This window comes from Oncorhynchus nerka, linkage group LG2, assembly GCF_034236695.1.
Source record: "Oncorhynchus nerka isolate Pitt River linkage group LG2, Oner_Uvic_2.0, whole genome shotgun sequence".
In the NCBI taxonomy this organism is placed as follows: Eukaryota; Metazoa; Chordata; class Actinopteri; order Salmoniformes; family Salmonidae; genus Oncorhynchus; species Oncorhynchus nerka.
In genome coordinates this window covers 9205276-9225461 of record NC_088397.1, presented here as the reverse complement: position 1 = coordinate 9225461, position 20186 = coordinate 9205276, and the positions used below count along the sequence as shown (strand labels likewise).

At 43.6% G+C, this 20186-nt stretch overlaps 1 protein-coding gene across 1 annotated transcript in view; it reads left to right on the top strand.

Moving 5' to 3' along the window:
* Positions 1 to 859: 859 nt before the first annotated feature.
* LOC135572506 (dystrophin-like) overlaps positions 860 to 20186 on the top strand; it is a 51712-nt gene continuing 32385 nt past the window's right edge. The window contains exon 1 of the mRNA XM_065020561.1: positions 860 to 1100. Coding sequence (XP_064876633.1) covers positions 860 to 1100 — 241 coding nt within the window. The remainder of the gene's footprint in view (positions 1101 to 20186) is intronic.

Genomic DNA, 20186 nt, shown 5'->3' with positions numbered 1-20186 from the left:
GGTAAATATTTAGCCTATATACCTAATATTTAACCTATATACCTAATATTTAGCCTATATACCTAATATTTAGCCTATAAACCTAATATTTAGCTAATGAATGTTCTAATATCTGACTAATATTCAGCTTCTTACTTCCGCTACACATCACTAATCTCTCTCTTCCAGCTGTTCCCGTTCGCAACAGGCTGCAACGCAAGATTACCGCTACGCAACAGGCTATATGCAACGCAAGACTACCGCTACGCAACAGGCTATATGCAACGCAAGACTACCGCTACGCAACAGGCTATATGCAACGCAAGACTTACCCGGTACGCAATAGGCCATTCCTCTTCTCGTGAAATCCCAGGAAAGCTATAGGACATTTATTTTACAACTTTTTAAATACTAAGACTAATATCCTATTTGGGGAAAGAAGCAGGCTTGCTTTTACTAATTGCTGAATGTAAAACAGGCCTACAGCAAATGCATTTCGGTGAAAGTTGAGGAGAGAAAGTGCATTGGTGTGATTGATGACTTTTGGCCGGTTATGAAAACATTGTTGCGTTGCAAATAATTGCACAGGACATGTAGAGATGAACACAGTGGAAAATTAGACCCAAAGGAATTGATAACCATTAGAAAAATGGAAATGATTCACAAACCACTTGAGCAAAGAGGCAATGATATTCTGTAAAAGATACGCATGCTAAATGGCGTTTGTTGTTGAGTTGTGACATTTAAATACAAGTTACTATATTATTTCTCATTAGGCCTACATGTAAATTTAAGTATTATTTGCAGTTGTGACTATGACAATGAACACACCGTGAAAGCACCAAATGGTCTGAACCAGTAGCTGTGTACTAGAGACCTCATGAATGGTCTGAACCAGTATCTGTGTACTAGAGACCTCGTGAAAGGTCTGAACCAGTATCTGTGTACTAGAGACCTCGTGAAAGGTCTGAACCAGTATCTGTGTACTAGAGACCTCATGAATGGTCTGAACCAGTATCTGTGTACTAGAGACCTCATGAATGGTCTGAACCAGTATCTGTGTACTAGAGACCTCATGAATGGTCTGAACCAGTATCTGTGTACTAGAGACCTCATGAATGGTTTTATGTTACCACCTTATAAATAGGCAGTGTGCAGTAGGATGCATTGATCAGTTGATTGACAGGTGCAGGACTGTAGAACGACAAACGATCAAATGTCCTCTAGTGTCTATGCTCACCAACGTTTTATAGTTATGTAGCCTAGTTAATCATAGTTATAGTTATTGGTCTGGTGGATGGCCCTTAACTCTTACACAACACAATGAACGTAATTATCACAACAGTACGACTAGGAGATCTAGCTAACGTTAGAGAACTTGAATGAAATATACGTACTCTTGTTTACTTGGCTTTAAGACTCTATAAATGGACTCCTTTAAATCATTTACTCTAGCAAGTTTGTCAGTGGTGCTGCAGTAGGTAAGTATGAGGTGGTGCTGCAGTAGTTAAGTATGAGATGGATTCTATCTGTTTGTCAGTGGTGCTGCAGTAGGTAAGTATGAGGTGGATTCTATCTGTTTGTCAGTGGTGCTGCAGTAGGTAAGTATGAGATGGTGCTGCAGTAGGTAAGTATGAGGTGGAGCTGCAGTAGGTAAGTATGAGAGGGATTCTATCTGTTTGTCAGTGGCACTGCAGTAGGTAAGTATGAGGTGGATTATATCTGTTTGTCAGTGGCGCTGCAGTAGGTAAGTATGAGGTGGATTCTATCTGTTTGTCAGTGGCACTGCAGTAGGTAAGTATGAGGTGGATTCTATCTGTTTGTCAGTGGTGCTGCAGTAGGTAGGTATGAGGTGGATTCTATTTGTTTGTCAGTGGTGCTGCAGTAGGTAGGTATGAGATGGATTCTATCTGTTTGTCAGTGGTGCTGCAGTAGGTGAGTATGAGATGGATTCTATATGTTTGTCAGTGGTGCTGCAGTAGGTAAGTATGAGATGGATTCTATCTGTTTGTCAGTGGCACTGCAGTAGGTGAGTATGAGATGGATTCTATCTGTTTGTCAGTGGTGCTGCAGTAGGTGAGTATGAGGTGGATTCTATCTGTTTGTCAGTGGTGCTGCAGTAGGTGAGTATGAGATGGATTCTATATGTTTGTCAGTGGTGCTGCCGTAGGTAGGTATGAGGTGGATTCTATTTGTTTGTCAGTGGTGCTGCAGTAGGTAAGTATGAGATGGATTCTATCTGGTTGTCAGTGGTGCTGCAGTAGGTAGGTATGAGGTGGATTCTATCTGTTTGTCAGTGGCACTGCAGTAGGTGAGTATGAGATGGATTCTATCTGTTTGTCAGTGGTGCTGCAGTAGGTAAGTATGAGATGGATTCTATCTGTTTGTCAGTGGCGCTGCAGTAGGTAGGTATGAGGTGGATTCTATCTGTTTGTCAGTGGCACTGCAGTAGGTAGGTATGAGGTGGATTCTATCTGTTTGTCAGTGGTGCTGCAGTAGGTAAGTATGAGGTGGATTCTATTTGTTTGTCAGTGGTGCTGCAGTAGGTAAGTATGAGATGGATTCTATCTGGTTGTCAGTGGTGCTGCAGTAGGTAAGTATGAGGTGGATTCTATCTGGTTGTCAGTGGCACTGCAGTAGGTAAGTATGAGATGGATTCTATCTGTTTGTCAGTGGTGCTGCAGTAGGTAAGTATGAGATGGATTCTATCTGGTTGTCAGTGGCACTGCAGTAGGTAAGTATGAGATGGATTCTATCTGTTTGTCAGTGGTGCTGCAGTAGGTAAGTATGAGATGGATTCTATCTGTTTGTCAGTGGCACTGCAGTAGGTAGGTATGAGGTGGATTATATCTGTTTGTCAGAGGTGCTGCAGTAGGTAAGTATGAGGTGGATTCTATTTGTTTGTCAGTGGTGCTGCAGTAGGTAAGTATGAGATGGATTCTATTTGTTTGTCAGTGGTGCTGCAGTAGGTAGGTATGAGGTGGATTCTATTTGTTTGTCAGTGGTGCTGCAGTAGGTAAGTATGAGGTGGATTCTATCTGTTTGTCAGTGGTGCTGCAGTAGGTAGGTATGAGATGGATTCTATCTGTTTGTCAGTGGCACTGCAGTAGGTGAGTATGAGATGGATTCTATCTGTTTGTCAGTGGTGCTGCAGTAGGTGAGTATGAGATGGATTCTATATGTTTGTCAGTGGTGCTGCCGTAGGTAGGTATGAGGTGGATTCTATCTGTTTGCACTGCAGTAGGTATGAGATGGATTCTATCTGTTTGTCAGGTGCTGAGTAGGTGAGTATGAGATGGATTCTATCTGTTTGTCAGTGGTGCTGCAGTAGGTAGGTATGAGGTGGATTCTATCTGTTTGTCAGTGGTGCTGCAGTAGGTAAGTATGAGATGGATTCTATCTGTTTGTCAGTGGTGCTGCAGTAGGTAGGTATGAGGTGGATTCTATCTGTTTGTCAGTGGCACTGCAGTAGGTAAGTATGAGATGGATTCTATCTGTTTGTCAGTGGTGCTGCAGTAGGTAAGTATGAGATGGATTCTATCTGTTTGTCAGTGGCACTGCAGTAGGTAGGTATGAGGTGGATTCTATCTGTTTGTCAGAGGTGCTGCAGTAGGTAAGTATGAGGTGGATTCTATTTGTTTGTCAGTGGTGCTGCAGTAGGTAGGTATGAGATGGATTCTATTTGTTTGTCAGTGGTGCTGCAGTAGGTAAGTATGAGATGGATTCTATTTGTTTGTCAGTGGTGCTGCAGTAGGTAGGTATGAGGTGGATTCTATTTGTTTGTCAGTGGTGCTGCAGTAGGTAGGTATGAGGTGGATTCTATTTGTTTGTCAGTGGTGCTGCAGTAGGTAGGTATGAGATGGATTCTATCTGTTTGTCAGTGGCACTGCAGTAGGTGAGTATGAGATGGATTCTATCTGTTTGTCAGTGGTGCTGCAGTAGGTGAGTATGAGATGGATTCTATATGTTTGTCAGTGGTGCTGCCGTAGGTAGGTATGAGGTGGATTCTATCTGTTTGTCAGTGGTGCTGCAGTAGGTAAGTATGAGATGGATTCTATCTGGTTGTCAGTGGTGCTCAGTGGTGCTGCAGTAGGTGAGGTGGAGCTGCAGTAGGTAAGTATGAGATGGATTCTATCTGTTTGTCAGTGGCACTGCAGTAGGTAAGTATGAGATGGATTCTATCTGTTTGTCAGTGGTGCTGCAGTAGGTAAGTATGAGATGGATTCTATCTGTTTGTCAGTGGCACTGCAGTAGGTAGGTATGAGGTGGATTCTATCTGTTTGTCAGAGGTGCTGCAGTAGGTAAGTATGAGGTGGATTCTATTTGTTTGTCAGTGGTGCTGCAGTAGGTAAGTATGAGATGGATTCTATCTGGTTGTCAGTGGTGCTGCAGTAGGTAAGTATGAGATGGATTCTATCTGTTTGTCAGTGGCACTGCAGTAGGTAAGTATGAGATGGATTCTATCTGTTTGTCAGTGGTGCTGCAGTAGGTAAGTATGAGATGGATTCTATCTGTTTGTCAGTGGTGCTGCAGTAGGTAAGTATGAGATGGATTCTATCTGGTTGTCAGTGGCACTGCAGTAGGTAAGTATGAGATGGATTCTATCTGTTTGTCAGTGGTGCTGCAGTAGGTAAGTATGAGATGGATTCTATCTGTTTGTCAGTGGTGCTGCAGTAGGTAAGTATGAGATGGATTCTATCTGTTTGTCAGTGGTGCTGCAGTAGGTAAGTATGAGATGGATTCTATCTGTTTGTCAGTGGCACTGCAGTAGGTAAGTATGAGGTGGATTCTATCTGTTTGTCAGTGGTGCTGCAGTAGGTAAGTATGAGATGGATTCTATCTGTTTGTCAGTGGTGCTGCAGTAGGTAAGTATGAGATGGATTCTATCTGTTTGTCAGTGGTGCTGCAGTAGGTAAGTATGAGATGGATTCTATCTGTTTGTCAGTGGCACTGCAGTAGGTAAGTATGAGATGGATTCTATCTGTTTGTCAGTGGTGCTGCAGTAGGTAAGTATGAGATGGATTCTATCTGTTTGTCAGTGGTGCTGCAGTAGGTGAGTATGAGTGGATTCTATCTGTTTGTCAGTAGGCTAGGTGAGTATGAGATGGATTCTATCTGTTTGTCAGTGGTGCTGCAGTAGGTAAGTATGAGATGGTGCTGCAGTAGGTAAGTATGAGATGGTGCTGCAGTAGGTAAGTATGAGATGGATTCTATCTGTTTGTCAGTGGTGCTGCAGTAGGTAAGTATGAGGTGGATTCTATCTGTTTGTCAGTGGTGCTGCAGTAGGTGAGTATGAGATGGATTCTATCTGTTTGTCAGTGGTGCTGCAGTAGGTAAGTATGAGATGGATTCTATCTGTTTGTCAGTGGTGCTGCAGTAGGTAAGTATGAGGTGGATTCTATTTGTTTGTCAGTGGTGCTGCAGTAGGTAAGTATGAGATGGATTCTATCTGTTTGTCAGTGGTGCTGCAGTAGGTAGGTATGAGATGGATTCTATCTGTTTGTCAGTGGTGCTGCAGTAGGTAAGTATGAGATGGATTCTATCTGTTTGTCAGTGGCACTGCAGTAGGTAAGTATGAGATGGATTCTATCTGTTTGTCAGTGGTGCTGCAGTAGGTGAGTATGAGATGGATTCTATCTGTTTGTCAGTGGTGCTGCAGTAGGTGAGTATGAGATGGATTCTATCTGTTTGTCAGTGGTGCTGCAGTAGGTAGGTATGAGGTGGATTCTATTTGTTTGTCAGTGGTGCTGCAGTAGGTAAGTATGAGATGGATTCTATCTGGTTGTCAGTGGTGCTGCAGTAGGTAAGTATGAGGTGGATTCTATCTGTTTGTCAGTGGCACTGCAGTAGGTGAGTATGAGATGGATTCTATCTGTTTGTCAGTGGTGCTGCAGTAGGTAAGTATGAGATGGATTCTATCTGTTTGTCAGTGGTGCTGCAGTAGGTAAGTATGAGATGGATTCTATCTGGTTGTCAGTGGTGCTGCAGTAGGTAAGTATGAGATGGATTCTATCTGTTTGTCAGTGGTGCTGCAGTAGGTAAGTATGAGATGGTGCTGCAGTAGGTAAGTATGAGATGGATTCTATCTGTTTGTCAGTGGTGCTGCAGTAGGTAAGTATGAGATGGATTCTATCTGTTTGTCAGTGGTGCTGCAGTAGGTAAGTATGAGATGGATTCTATCTGTTTGTCAGTGGTGCTGCAGTAGGTAAGTATGAGATGGATTCTATCTGTTTGTCAGTGGTGCTGCAGTAGGTAAGTATGAGATGGATTCTATCTGTTTGTCAGTGGTGCTGCAGTAGGTAAGTATGAGATGGATTCTATCTGTTTGTCAGTGGTGCTGCAGTAGGTAAGTATGAGATGGATTCTATCTGGTTGTCAGTGGCACTGCAGTAGGTAAGTATGAGATGGATTCTATCTGTTTGTCAGTGGTGCTGCAGTAGGTAAGTATGAGGTGGATTCTATCTGTTTGTCAGTGGTGCTGCAGTAGGTAAGTATGAGATGGATTCTATCTGTTTGTCAGTGGTGCTGCAGTAGGTAAGTATGAGATGGATTCTATCTGTTTGTCAGTGGTGCTGCAGTAGGTAAGTATGAGATGGATTCTATCTGTTTGTCAGTGGTGCTGCAGTAGGTAAGTATGAGATGGATTCTATCTGTTTGTCAGTGGTGCTGCAGTAGGTAAGTATGAGATGGATTCTATCTGTTTGTCAGTGGTGCTGCAGTAGGTAAGTATGAGATGGATTCTATCTGTTTGTCAGTGGTGCACTGCAGTAGGTAAGTATGAGATGGATTCTATCTGTTTGTCAGTGGCACTGCAGTAGGTAAGTATGAGATGGATTCTATCTGTTTGTCAGTGGTGCTGCAGTAGGTAAGTATGAGATGGATTCTATCTGTTTGTCAGTGGTGCTGCAGTAGGTAGGTATGAGATGGATTCTATCTGTTTGTCAGTGGTGCTGCAGTAGGTAAGTATGAGATGGATTCTATCTGTTTGTCAGTGGTGCTGCAGTAGGTAAGTATGAGATGGATTCTATCTGTTTGTCAGTGGTGCTGCAGTAGGTAAGTATGAGATGGATTCTATCTGTTTGTTTGTCAGTATGAGTGGATTCTATCTGTTTGTCAGTGCTGCAGTAGGTAAGTATGAGGTGGATTCTATCTGTTTGTCAGTGGTGCTGCAGTAGGTAAGTATGAGATGGATTCTATCTGTTTGTCAGTGGTGCTGCAGTAGGTAAGTATGAGATGGATTCTATCTGTTTGTCAGTGGTGCTGCAGTAGGTAAGTATGAGATGGATTCTATCTGTTTGTCAGTGGCACTGCAGTAGGTAAGTATGAGATGGATTCTATCTGTTTGTCAGTGGTGCTGCAGTAGGTAAGTATGAGATGGATTCTATCTGTTTGTCAGTGGTGCTGCAGTAGGTAAGTATGAGATGGATTCTATCTGTTTGTCAGTGGTGCTGCAGTAGGTAAGTATGAGATGGTGCTGCAGTAGGTAAGTATGAGGTGGAGCTGCAGTAGGTAAGTATGAGAGGGATTCTATCTGTTTGTCAGTGGCACTGCAGTAGGTAAGTATGAGATGGATTCTATCTGTTTGTCAGTGGTGCTGCAGTAGGTAAGTATGAGATGGATTCTATCTGTTTGTCAGTGGTGCTGCAGTAGGTAAGTATGAGATGGTGGATTCTATCTAGGTTGTCAGTGGAGCTGCAGTAGGTAAGTATGAGATGGATTCTATCTGTTTGTCAGTGGCACTGCAGTAGGTAAGTATGAGATGGATTCTATCTGGTTGTCAGTGGTGCTGCAGTAGGTAAGTATGAGATGGATTCTATCTGTTTGTCAGTGGCACTGCAGTAGGTAAGTATGAGGTGGATTCTATCTGTTTGTCAGTGGTGCTGCAGTAGGTAAGTATGAGGTGGATTCTATTTGTTTGTCAGTGGTGCTGCAGTAGGTAAGTATGAGATGGATTCTATCTGGTTGTCAGTGGTGCTGCAGTAGGTAAGTATGAGATGGATTCTATCTGTTTGTCAGTGGTGCTGCAGTAGGTAAGTATGAGGTGGATTCTATCTGTTTGTCAGTGGTGCTGCAGTAGGTAAGTATGAGGTGGATTCTATTGTTTGTCAGTGGTGCTGCAGTAGGTAAGTATGAGATGGATTCTATCTGTTTGTCAGTGGTGCTGCAGTAGGTAAGTATGAGATGGATTCTATCTGTTTGTCAGTGGTGCTGCAGTAGGCAGTATGAGGTGGATTCTATCTGTTTGTCAGTGGTGCTGCAGTAGGTAAGTATGAGATGGATTCTATCTGTTTGTCAGTGGTGCTGCAGTAGGTAAGTATGAGATGGATTCTATCTGTTTGTCAGTGGCACTGCAGTAGGTAAGTATGAGATGGATTCTATCTGTTTGTCAGTGGTGCTGCAGTAGGTAGGTATGAGGTGGATTCTATTTGTTTGTCAGTGGTGCTGCAGTAGGTAAGTATGAGATGGATTCTATCTGGTTGTCAGTGGTGCTGCAGTAGGTAAGTATGAGATGGATTCTATCTGTTTGTCAGTGGTGCTGCAGTAGGTAAGTATGAGATGGATTCTATCTGTTTGTCAGTGGTGCTGCAGTAGGTGAGAATGAGATGGATTCTATATGTTTGTCAGTGGTGCTGCCGTAGGTAGGTATGAGGTGGATTCTATCTGTTTGTCAGTGGTGCTGCAGTAGGTAAGTATGAGATGGATTCTATCTGTTTGTCAGTGGTGCTGCAGTAGGTAAGTATGAGATGGATTCTATCTGTTTGTCAGTGGTGCTGCAGTAGGTAAGTATGAGATGGTGCTGCAGTAGGTAAGTATGAGATGGATTCTATCTGTTTGTCAGTGGCACTGCAGTAGGTAAGTATGAGATGGATTCTATCTGTTTGTCAGTGGTGCTGCAGTAGGTAAGTATGAGATGGATCTGTTTGGTGCTGCAGTAGTGGAGTGCAAGGTAAGTATGAGATGGATTCTATCTGTTTGTCAGTGGCACTGCAGTAGGTAAGTATGAGATGGATTCTATCTGTTTGTCAGTGGTGCTGCAGTAGGTAAGTATGAGGTGGATTCTATCTGTTTGTCAGTGGTGCTGCAGTAGGTAGGTATGAGGTGGATTCTATCTGTTTGTCAGTGGTGCTGCAGTAGGTAAGTATGAGATGGATTCTATCTGGTTGTCAGTGGCGCTGCAGTAGGTAAGTATGAGGTGGATTCTATCTGTTTGTCAGTGGCACTGCAGTAGGTAAGTATGAGATGGATGCTGCATCTGTTTGTCAGTGGTGCTGCAGTAGGTAAGTATGAGATGGATTCTATCTGTTTGTCAGTGGCACTGCAGTAGGTAAGTATGAGATGGATTCTATCTGTTTGTCAGTGGCACTGCAGTAGGTAAGTATGAGGTGGATTCTATCTGTTTGTCAGTGGTGCTGCAGTAGGTAAGTATGAGGTGGATTCTATCTGTTTGTCAGTGGCACTGCAGTAGGTAAGTATGAGATGGATTCTATCTGTTTGTCAGTGGTGCTGCAGTAGGTAAGTATGAGATGGATTCTATCTGTTTGTCAGTGGTGCTGCAGTAGTTAGGTATGAGATGGATTCTATCTGTTTGTCAGTGGTGCTGCAGTAGGTAAGTATGAGATGGATTCTATCTGTTTGTCAGTGGTGCTGCAGTAGGTAAGTATGAGATGGATTCTATCTGTTTGTCAGTGGCACTGCAGTAGGTAAGTATGAGATGGATTCTATCTGTTTGTCAGTGGTGCTGCAGTAGGTAAGTATGAGATGGATTCTATCTGTTTGTCAGTGGTGCTGCAGTAGGTAGGTATGAGGTGGATTCTATTTGTTTGTCAGTGGTGCTGCAGTAGGTAAGTATGAGATGGATTCTATCTGTTTGTCAGTGGTGCTGCAGTAGGTAAGTATGAGATGGATTCTATCTGTTTGTCAGTGGTGCTGCAGTAGGTAAGTATGAGATGGATTCTATCTGTTTGTCAGTGGTGCTGCAGTAGGTAAGTATGAGATGGATTCTATCTGTTTGTCAGTGGCACTGCAGTAGGTAAGTATGAGATGGATTCTATCTGTTTGTCAGTGGTGCTGCAGTAGGTAAGTATGAGATGGATTCTATCTGTTTGTCAGTGGTGCTGCAGTAGGTAAGTATGAGATGGATTCTATCTGTTTGTCAGTGGTGCTGCAGTAGGTAAGTATGAGATGGATGCTGCAGTAGGTTGTCAGTGTGGATTCTATCTGTTTGTCAGTGGTGCAGCTGCAGTAGGTAGGTATGAGGTGGATTCTATCTGTTTGTCAGTGGTGCTGCAGTAGGTAAGTATGAGATGGATTCTATCTGTTTGTCAGTGGTGCTGCAGTAGGTAAGTATGAGATGGATTCTATCTGTTTGTCAGTGGTGCTGCAGTAGGTAAGTATGAGATGGATTCTATCTGTTTGTCAGTGGTGCTGCAGTAGGTAAGTATGAGATGGATTCTATCTGTTTGTCAGTGGTGCTGCAGTAGGTAAGTATGAGGTGGATTCTATCTGTTTGTCAGTGGTGCTGCAGTAGGTAAGTATGAGATGGATTCTATCTGTTTGTCAGTGGTGCTGCAGTAGGTAGGTATGAGATGGATTCTATCTGTTTGTCAGTGGTGCTGCAGTAGGTAGGTATGAGTATGAGATGGATTCTATCTGTTGCTGCAGTAGGTGAGTATGAGATGGATTCTATATGTTTGTCAGTGGTGCTGCCGTAGGTAGGTATGAGGTGGATTCTATTTGTTTGTCAGTGGTGCTGCAGTAGGTAAGTATGAGGTGGATTCTATCTGTTTGTCAGTGGTGCTGCAGTAGGTAAGTATGAGATGGATTCTATCTGTTTGTCAGTGGTGCTGCAGTGAGATGGTGCTGCAGTAGGTAAGTATGAGGTGGATTCTATCTGTTTGTCAGTGGCACTGCAGTAGGTAGGTATGAGATGGATTCTATCTGTTTGTCAGTTTGAGATGGTCATGTCAGTGGAGCTGCAGTAGGTAAGTATGAGATGGATTCTATCTGTTTGTCAGTGGCACTGCAGTAGGTAAGTATGAGATGGATTCTATCTGTTTGTCAGTGGCACTGCAGTAGGTAAGTATGAGGTGGATTCTATCTGTTTGTCAGTGGTGCTGCAGTAGGTAGGTATGAGGTGGATTCTATTTGTTTGTCAGTGGTGCTGCAGTAGGTAAGTATGAGATGGATTCTATCTGGTTGTCAGTGGTGCTGCAGTATGAGTGGATTCTATCTGTTTGTCAGTGGCACTGCAGTAGGTAAGTATGAGATTCTATCTGTTTGTCAGTGGAGCTGCAGTAGGTAAGTATGAGAGATGGATTCTATCTGTTTGTCAGTGGGCACTGCAGTAGGTAAGTATGAGATGGATTCTATCTGTTTGTCAGTGGTGCTGCAGTAGGTAAGTATGAGGTGGATTCTATCTGTTTGTCAGTGGTGCTGCAGTAGGTAAGTATGAGTGGATTCTATCTGTTTGTCAGTGGTGCTGCAGTAGGTAAGTATGAGATGGATTCTATCTGGTTGTCAGTGGTGCTGCAGTAGGTAAGTATGAGATGGATTCTATATGTTTGTCAGTGGTGCTGCCGTAGGTAGGTATGAGGTGGATTCTATTTGTTTGTCAGTGGTGCTGCAGTAGGTAAGTATGAGATGGATTCTATCTGGTTGTCAGTGGTGCTGCAGTAGGTAAGTATGAGATGGATTCTATCTGTTTGTCAGTGGCACTGCAGTAGGTGAGTATGAGATGGATTCTATCTGTTTGTCAGTGGTGCTGCAGTAGGTAAGTATGAGATGGATTCTATCTGTTTGTCAGTGGTGCTGCAGTAGGTAGGTATGAGGTGGATTCTATCTGTTTGTCAGTGGTGCTGCAGTAGGTAAGTATGAGATGGATTCTATCTGTTTGTCAGTGGTGCTGCAGTAGGTAAGTATGAGATGGATTCTATCTGTTTGTCTGTTTGTCATGAGATGGTGCTGCAGTAGGTAAGTATGAGTGGATTCTATCTGTTTGTCAGTGGTGCTGCAGTAGGTAAGTATGAGATGGATTCTATCTGTTTGTCAGTGGTGCTGCAGTAGGTAAGTATGAGATGGTGCTGCAGTAGGTAAGTATGAAGTGGAGCTGCAGTAGGTAAGTATGAGAGGGATTCTATCTGTTTGTCAGTGGCACTGCAGTAGGTAAGTATGAGATGGATTCTATCTGTTTGTCAGTGGCACTGCAGTAGGTAAGTATGAGATGGATTCTATCTGTTTGTCAGTGGTGCTGCAGTAGGTAGGTATGAGGTGGATTCTATTTGTTTGTCAGTGGTGCTGCAGTAGGTAAGTATGAGATGGATTCTATCTGTTTGTCAGTGGCGCTGCAGTAGGTAAGTATGAGGTGGATTCTATCTGTTTGTCAGTGGTGCTGCAGTAGGTAAGTATGAGATGGTGCTCTGTTTGTAGGTATGGAGGTGGAGCTGCAGTAGGTAAGTATGAGAGGGATTCTATCTGTTTGTCAGTGGCACTGCAGTAGGTAAGTATGAGATGGATTCTATCTGTTTGTCAGTGGCACTGCAGTAGGTAAGTATGAGGTGGATTCTATCTGTTTGTCAGTGGTGCTGCAGTAGGTAAGTATGAGGTGGATTCTATCTGGTTGTCAGTGGCACTGCAGTAGGTAAGTATGAGTTGGTGCTGCAGTAGGTAAGTATGAGGTGGAGCTGCAGTAGGTAAGTATGAGAGGGATTCTATCTGTTTGTCAGTGGTGCTGCAGTAGGTAAGTATGAGATGGATTCTATCTGTTTGTCAGTGGTGCTGCAGTAGGTAAGTATGAGATGGATTCTATCTGGTTTGTCAGTGGTGCTGCAGTAGGTAAGTATGAGATGGATTCTATCTGTTTGTCAGTGGTGCACTGCAGTAGGTAAGTATGAGATGGATTCTATCTGTTTGTCAGTGGTGCTGCAGTAGGTAAGTATGAGATGGATTCTATCTGTTTGTCAGTGGTGCTGCAGTAGGTAAGTATGAGATGGATTCTATCTGTTTGTCAGTGGTGCTGCAGTAGGTAAGTATGAGGTGGATTCTATCTGTTTGTCAGTGGTGCTGCAGTAGGTAAGTATGAGATGGATTCTATCTGTTTGTCAGTGGTGCTGCAGTAGGTAAGTATGAGATGGTGCTGCAGTAGGTAAGTATGAGGTGGAGCTGCAGTAGGTAAGTATGAGATGGATTCTATCTGTTTGTCAGTGGCACTGCAGTAGGTAAGTATGAGATGGATTCTATCTGTTTGTCAGTGGTGCTGCAGTAGGTAAGTATGAGATGGATTCTATCTGTTTGTCAGTGGCACTGCAGTAGGTAAGTATGAGGTGGATTCTATCTGTTTGTCAGTGGTGCTGCAGTAGGTAAGTATGAGATGGATTCTATCTGTTTGTCAGTGGTGCTGCAGTAGGTAAGTATGAGATGGTGCTGCAGTAGGTAAGTATGAGATGGATTCTATCTGTTTGTCAGTGGTGCTGCAGTAGGTAAGTATGAGGTGGATTCTATCTGTTTGTCAGTGGTGCTGCAGTAGGTGAGTATGAGATGGATTCTATCTGTTTGTCAGTGGTGCTGCAGTAGGTAAGTATGAGATGGATTCTATCTGTTTGTCAGCAGTCAGTGGTGCTGCAGTAGGTAAGTATGAGATGGATGCTATCTGTTTGTCATGAGGTGAGGGATTCTATCTGTTTGTCAGTGGCACTGCAGTAGGTAAGTATGAGATGGATTCTATCTGTTTGTCAGTGGCACTGCAGTAGGTAAGTATGAGATGGATTCTATCTGTTTGTCAGTGGTGCTGCAGTAGGTAAGTATGAGGTGGATTCTATCTGTTTGTCAGTGGTGCTGCAGTAGGTAAGTATGAGATGGATTGCTATCTGTTTGTCAGTGGTGCTGCAGTAGGTAAGTATGAGAGTGGATTCTATCTGTTTGTCAGTGGTGCTGCAGTAGGTAAGTATGAGATGGATTCTATCTGTTTGTCAGTGGTGCTGCAGTAGGTAAGTATGAGATGGATTCTATCTGTTTGTCAGTGGTGCTGCAGTAGGTTTGAGATGGATTCTATCTGTTTGTCAGTGGCACTGCAGTAGGTAGTATGAGATGGATTCTATCTGTTTGTCAGTGGTGCTGCAGTAGGTAAGTATGAGATGGATTCTATCTGTTTGTCAGTGGTGCTGCAGTAGGTAAGTATGAGATGGATTCTATCTGTTTGTCAGTGGTGCTGCAGTAGGTAAGTATGAGGTGGATTCTATCTGTTTGTCAGTGGCACTGCAGTAGGTAAGTATGAGATGGATTCTATCTGTTTGTCAGTGGTGCTGCAGTAGGTAAGTATGAGATGGTGCTGCAGTAGGTAAGTATGAGGTGGAGCTGCAGTAGGTAAGTATGAGAGGGATTCTATCTGTTTGTCAGTGGCACTGCAGTAGGTAAGTATGAGGTGGATTCTATCTGTTTGTCAGTGGTGCTGCAGTAGGTAAGTATGAGATGGATTCTATCTGTTTGTCAGTGGCACTGCAGTAGGTAAGTATGAGGTGGATTCTATCTGTTTGTCAGTGGTGCTGCAGTAGGTAGGTATGAGGTGGATTCTATTTGTTTGTCAGTGGTGCTGCAGTAGGTAAGTATGAGATGGATTCTATCTGGTTGTCAGTGGTGCTGCAGTAGGTAAGTATGAGATGGATTCTATATGTTTGTCAGTGGTGCTGCCGTAGGTAGGTATGAGGTGGATTCTATTTGTTTGTCAGTGGTGCTGCAGTAGGTAAGTATGAGATGGATTCTATCTGTTTGTCAGTGGTGCTGCAGTATGAGGTGGATTCTATCTGTTTGTCAGTGGCACTGCAGTAAGTATGAGATGGATTCTATCTGTTTGTCAGTGGTGCTGCAGTAGGTAAGTATGAGATGGATTCTATCTGTTTGTCAGTGGTGCTGCAGTAGGTAAGTATGAGGTGGATTCTATCTGTTTGTCAGTGGTGCTGCAGTAGGTAGGTATGAGATGGATTCTATCTGTTTGTCAGTGGTGCTGCAGTAGGTAAGTATGAGATGGTGCTGCAGTAGGTAAGTATGAGGTGGAGCTGCAGTAGGTAAGTATGAGAGGGATTCTATCTGTTTGTCAGTGGCACTGCAGTAGGTAAGTATGAGGTGGATTCTATCTGTTTGTCAGTGGTGCTGCAGTAGGTAAGTATGAGATGGATTCTATCTGTTTGTCAGTGGTGCTGCAGTAGGTAAGTATGAGGTGGATTCTATCTGTTTGTCAGTGGTGCTGCAGTAGGTAGGTATGAGGTGGATTCTATTTGTTTGTCAGTGGTGCTGCAGTAGGTAAGTATGAGATGGTGGATTCTATCTGGTGGAGCTCAGTGGTGCTGCAGTAGGTAAGTATGAGATGGATTCTATCTGTTTGTCAGTGGTGCTGCAGTAGGTAGGTATGAGGTGGATTCTATTTGTTTGTCAGTGGTGCTGCAGTAGGTAAGTATGAGGTGGATTCTATCTGTTTGTCAGTGGCACTGCAGTAGGTAAGTATGAGATGGATTCTATCTGTTTGTCAGGTGCTGCAGTAGGGTATGAGATGGCAGTAGGTAAGTATGAGATGGATTCTATCTGTTTGTCAGTGGTGCTGCAGTAGGTAGGTATGAGGTGGATTCTATCTGTTTGTCAGTGGTGCTGCAGTAGGTAAGTATGAGGTGGATTCTATCTGTTTGTCAGTGGTGCTGCAGTAGGTAAGTATGAGATGGATTCTATCTGTTTGTCAGTGGTGCTGCAGTAGGTAAGTATGAGATGGATTCTATCTGTTTGTCAGTGGCACTGCAGTAGGTAAGTATGAGATGGATTCTATCTGTTTGTCAGTGGTGCTGCAGTAGGTAAGTATGAGATGGATTCTATCTGTTTGTCAGTGGTGCTGCAGTAGGTAAGTATGAGATGGTGCTGCAGTAGGTCAGTGAGGTGGAGCTGCAGTAGGTAAGTATGTGGATTCTATCTGTTTGTCAGTGGTGCTGCAGTAGGTAAGTATGAGATGGATTCTATCTGTTTGTCAGTGGTGCTGCAGTAGGTAAGTATGAGATGGATTCTATCTGTTTGTCAGTGGCACTGCAGTAGGTAAGTATGAGGTGGATTCTATCTGTTTGTCAGTGGTGCTGCAGTAGGTAAGGTATGAGGTGGATTCTATCTTGTTTGTCAGTGGTGCTGCAGTAGGTAAGTATGAGATGGATTCTATCTGTTTGTCAGTGGTGCTGCAGTAGGTAAGTATGAGATGGATTCTATCTGTTTGTCAGTGGTGCTGCAGTAGGTAAGTATGATCTGTTTGAGGTGCTGCAGTAGGTATGAGTGAGGTGGAGCTGCAGTAGGTAAGTATGAGATGGATTCTATCTGTTTGTCAGTGGCACTGCAGTAGGTAAGTATGAGATGGATTCTATCTGTTTGTCTGCTGCAGTAGGTTGTGGATTCTATCTGTTTGTCAGTGGTGCTGCAGTAGGTAAGTATGAGGTGGATTCTATCTGTTTGTCAGTGGTGCTGCAGTAGGTAGGTATGAGGTGGATTCTATTTGTTTGTCAGTGGTGCTGCAGTAGGTAAGTATGAGATGGATTCTATCTGTTTGTCAGTGGTGCTGCAGTAGGTAAGTATGAGATGGATTCTATCTGTTTGTCAGTGGTGCTGCAGTAGGTGAGTTTGGTGCTGCAGTAGGTAAGTATGAGATGGATTCTATCTGTTTGTCAGTGGTGCTGCAGTAGGTAAGTATGAGATGGATTCTATCTGTTTGTCAGTGGTGCTGCAGTAGGTAGGTATGAGTGGATTCTATCTGTTTGTCAGTGGTGCTGCAGTAGGTAAGTATGAGATGGATTCTATCTGTTTGTCAGTGGTGCTGCAGTAGGTAAGTATGAGATGGATTCTATCTGTTTGTCAGTGGCACTGCAGTAGGTAGGTATAAGAGGTGGATTCTATCTGTTTGTCAATGGCACTGCAGTAGGTAGGTATGAGGTGGATTCTATCTGTTTGTCAGTGGTGCTGCAGTAGGTAAGTATGAAATGGTGCTGCAGTAGGTAAGTATGAAGTGGAGCTGCAGTAGGTAAGTATGAGATGGATTCTATCTGTTTGTCAGTGGCACTGCAGTAGGTAAGTATGAGATGGATTCTATCTGTTTGTCAGTGGCACTGCAGTAGGTAAGTATGAGGTGGATTCTATCTGTTTGTCAGTGGTGCTGCAGTAGGTAAGTATGAGGTGGATTCTATCTGTTTGTCAGTGGTGCTGCAGTAGGTAAGTATGAGTGGATTCTATCTGTTTGTCAGTGGTGCTGCAGTAGGTAAGTATGAGATGGATTCTATCTGGTTGTCAGTGGCACTGCAGTAGGTAAGTATGAGTGGTGCAGTGCAGGTAAGTATGAGAGGGATTCTATCTGTTTGTCAGTGGCACTGCAGTAGGTAAGTATGAGATGGATTCTATCTGTTTGTCAGTGGTGCTGCAGTAGGTAAGTATGAGGTGGATTCTATCTGTTTGTCAGTGGTGCTGCAGTAGGTAAGTATGAGATGGATTCTATCTGTTTGTCAGTAGGCAGTATGAGTTGGTGCTGCAGTAGGTAAGTATGAGGTGGAGCTGCAGTAGGTAAGTATGAGAGGGATTCTATCTGTTTTTCAGTGGTGCTGCAGTAGGTAGGTATGAGGTGGATTCTATTTGTTTGTCAGTGGTGCTGCAGTAGGTAAGTATGAGATGGATTCTATCTGGTTGTCAGTGGCGCTGCAGTAGGTAAGTATGAGATGGATTCTATCTGTTTGTCAGTGGCACTGCAGTAGGTGAGTATGAGATGGATTCTATCTGTTTGTCAGTGGTGCTGCAGTAGGTGAGTATGAGATGGATTCTATATGTTTGTCAGTGGTGCTGCCGTAGGTAGGTATGAGGTGGATTCTATTTGTTTGTCAGTGGTGCTGCAGTAGGTAAGTATGAGGTGGATTCTATCTGTTTGTCAGTGGTGCTGCAGTAGGTAAGTATGAGATGGATTCTATCTGTTTGTCAGTGGTGCTGCAGTAGGTAAGTATGAGATGGTGCTGCAGTAGGTAAGTATGAGGTGGATTCTATCTGTTTGTCAGTGGCACTGCAGTAGGTAGGTATGAGATGGATTCTATCTGTTTGTCAGTGGTGCTGCAGTAGGTAAGTATGAGATGGTGCTGCAGTAGGTAAGTATGAAGTGGAGCTGCAGTAGGTAAGTATGAGAGGGATTCTATCTGTTTGTCAGTGGCACTGCAGTAGGTAAGTATGAGATGGATTCTATCTGTTTGTCAGTGGCACTGCAGTAGGTAAGTATGAGGTGGATTCTATCTGTTTGTCAGTGGTGCTGCAGTAGGTAGGTATGAGGTGGATTCTATTTGTTTGTCAGTGGTGCTGCAGTAGGTAAGTATGAGTAGGATTCTATCTGGTTGTCAGTGGTGCTGCAGTAGGTAAGTATGAGGTGGATTCTATCTGGTTGTCAGTGGCACTGCAGTAGGTAAGTATGAGTTGGTGCTGCAGTAGGTAAGTATGAGGTGGAGCTGCAGTAGGTAAGTATGAGAGGGATTCTATCTGTTTGTCAGTGGCACTGCAGTAGGTAAGTATGAGATGGATTCTATCTGTTTGTCAGTGGCACTGCAGTAGGTAAGTATGAGGTGGATTCTATCTGTTTGTCAGTGGTGCTGCAGTAGGTAAGTATGAGGTGGATTCTATCTGGTTGTCAGTAGGTAAGTATGAGATGGTGCTGCAGTATAGGTAGCTGCAGTAGGTAAGTATGAGATGGATTCTATCTGTTTGTCAGTGGTGCTGCAGTAGGTAAGTATGAGATGGATTCTATCTGTTTGTCAGTGGTGCTGCAGTAGGTAAGTATGAGATGGATTCTATCTGTTTGTCAGTGGTGCTGCAGTAGGTAAGTATGAGATGGATTCTATCTGTTTGTCAGTGGCACTGCAGTAGGTAAGTATGAGATGGATTCTATCTGTTTGTCAGTGGTGCTGCAGTAGGTAAGTATGAGATGGATTCTATCTGTTTGTCAGTGGTGCTGCAGTAGGTAAGTATGAGATGGATTCTATCTGTTTGTCAGTGGTGCTGCAGTAGGTAAGTATGAGATGGATTCTATCTGTTTGTCAGTGGTGCTGCAGTAGGTAAGTATGAGATGGATTCTATCTGTTTGTCAGTGTGCTGCAGTAGGCAGTATGGTGGTGCTGCAGTAGGTAAGTATGAGATGGAGGTGGAGCTGCAGTAGGTAAGTATGAGATGGATTCTATCTGTTTGTCAGTGGCACTGCAGTAGGTAAGTATGAGATGGATTCTATCTGTTTGTCAGTGGTGCTGCAGTAGGTAAGTATGAGATGGATTCTATCTGTTTGTCAGTGGCACTGCAGTAGGTAAGTATGAGGTGGATTCTATCTGTTTGTCAGTGGTGCTGCAGTAGGTAGGTATGAGGTGGATTCTATTTGTTTGTCAGTGGTGCTGCAGTAGGTAAGTATGAGATGGATTCTATCTGTTTGTCAGTGGTGCTGCAGTAGGTAAGTATGAGATGGATTCTATCTGTTTGATTCATCTGTTTGTCAGTGGTGCTGCAGTAGGTAGGTATGAGGTGGATTCTATCTGTTTGTCAGTGGTGCTGCAGTAGGTAAGTATGAGATGGATTCTATCTGTTTGTCAGTGGTGCTGCAGTAGGTAAGTATGAGGTGGATTCTATCTGTTTGTCAGTGCTGCAGTAGGTAAGTGATGGAGATGGTGCTGCAGTAGGTAAGTATGAGTGGAGGCAGTAGGTAAGTATGAGTGGATTCTATCTGTTTGTCAGTGGTGCTGCAGTAGGTAAGTATGAGATGGATTCTATCTGTTTGTCAGTGGTGCTGCAGTAGGTAAGTATGAGGTGGATTCTATCTGTTTGTCAGTGGTGCTGCAGTAGGTAAGTATGAGTGGATTCTATCTGTTTGTCAGTGGCACTGCAGTAGGTAAGTATGAGTCAGTGGTGCTGCAGTAGGTAAGTATGAGGTGGAGCTGTCAGCTGCAGTAAGTATGAGATGGATTCTATCTGTTTGTCAGTGGTGCTGCAGTAGGGTATGAGATGGATTCTATCTGTTTGTCAGTGGTGCTGCAGTAGGTAAGTATGAGATCTATCTGTTTGTCAGTGGTGCTGCAGTAGGTAAGTATGAGATGGATTCTATCTGTTTGTCAGTGGTGCTGCAGTAGGTGAGATGGTATGAGAGTGGATTCTATCTGTTTGTCAGTGGTGCTGCAGTAGGTAAGTATGAG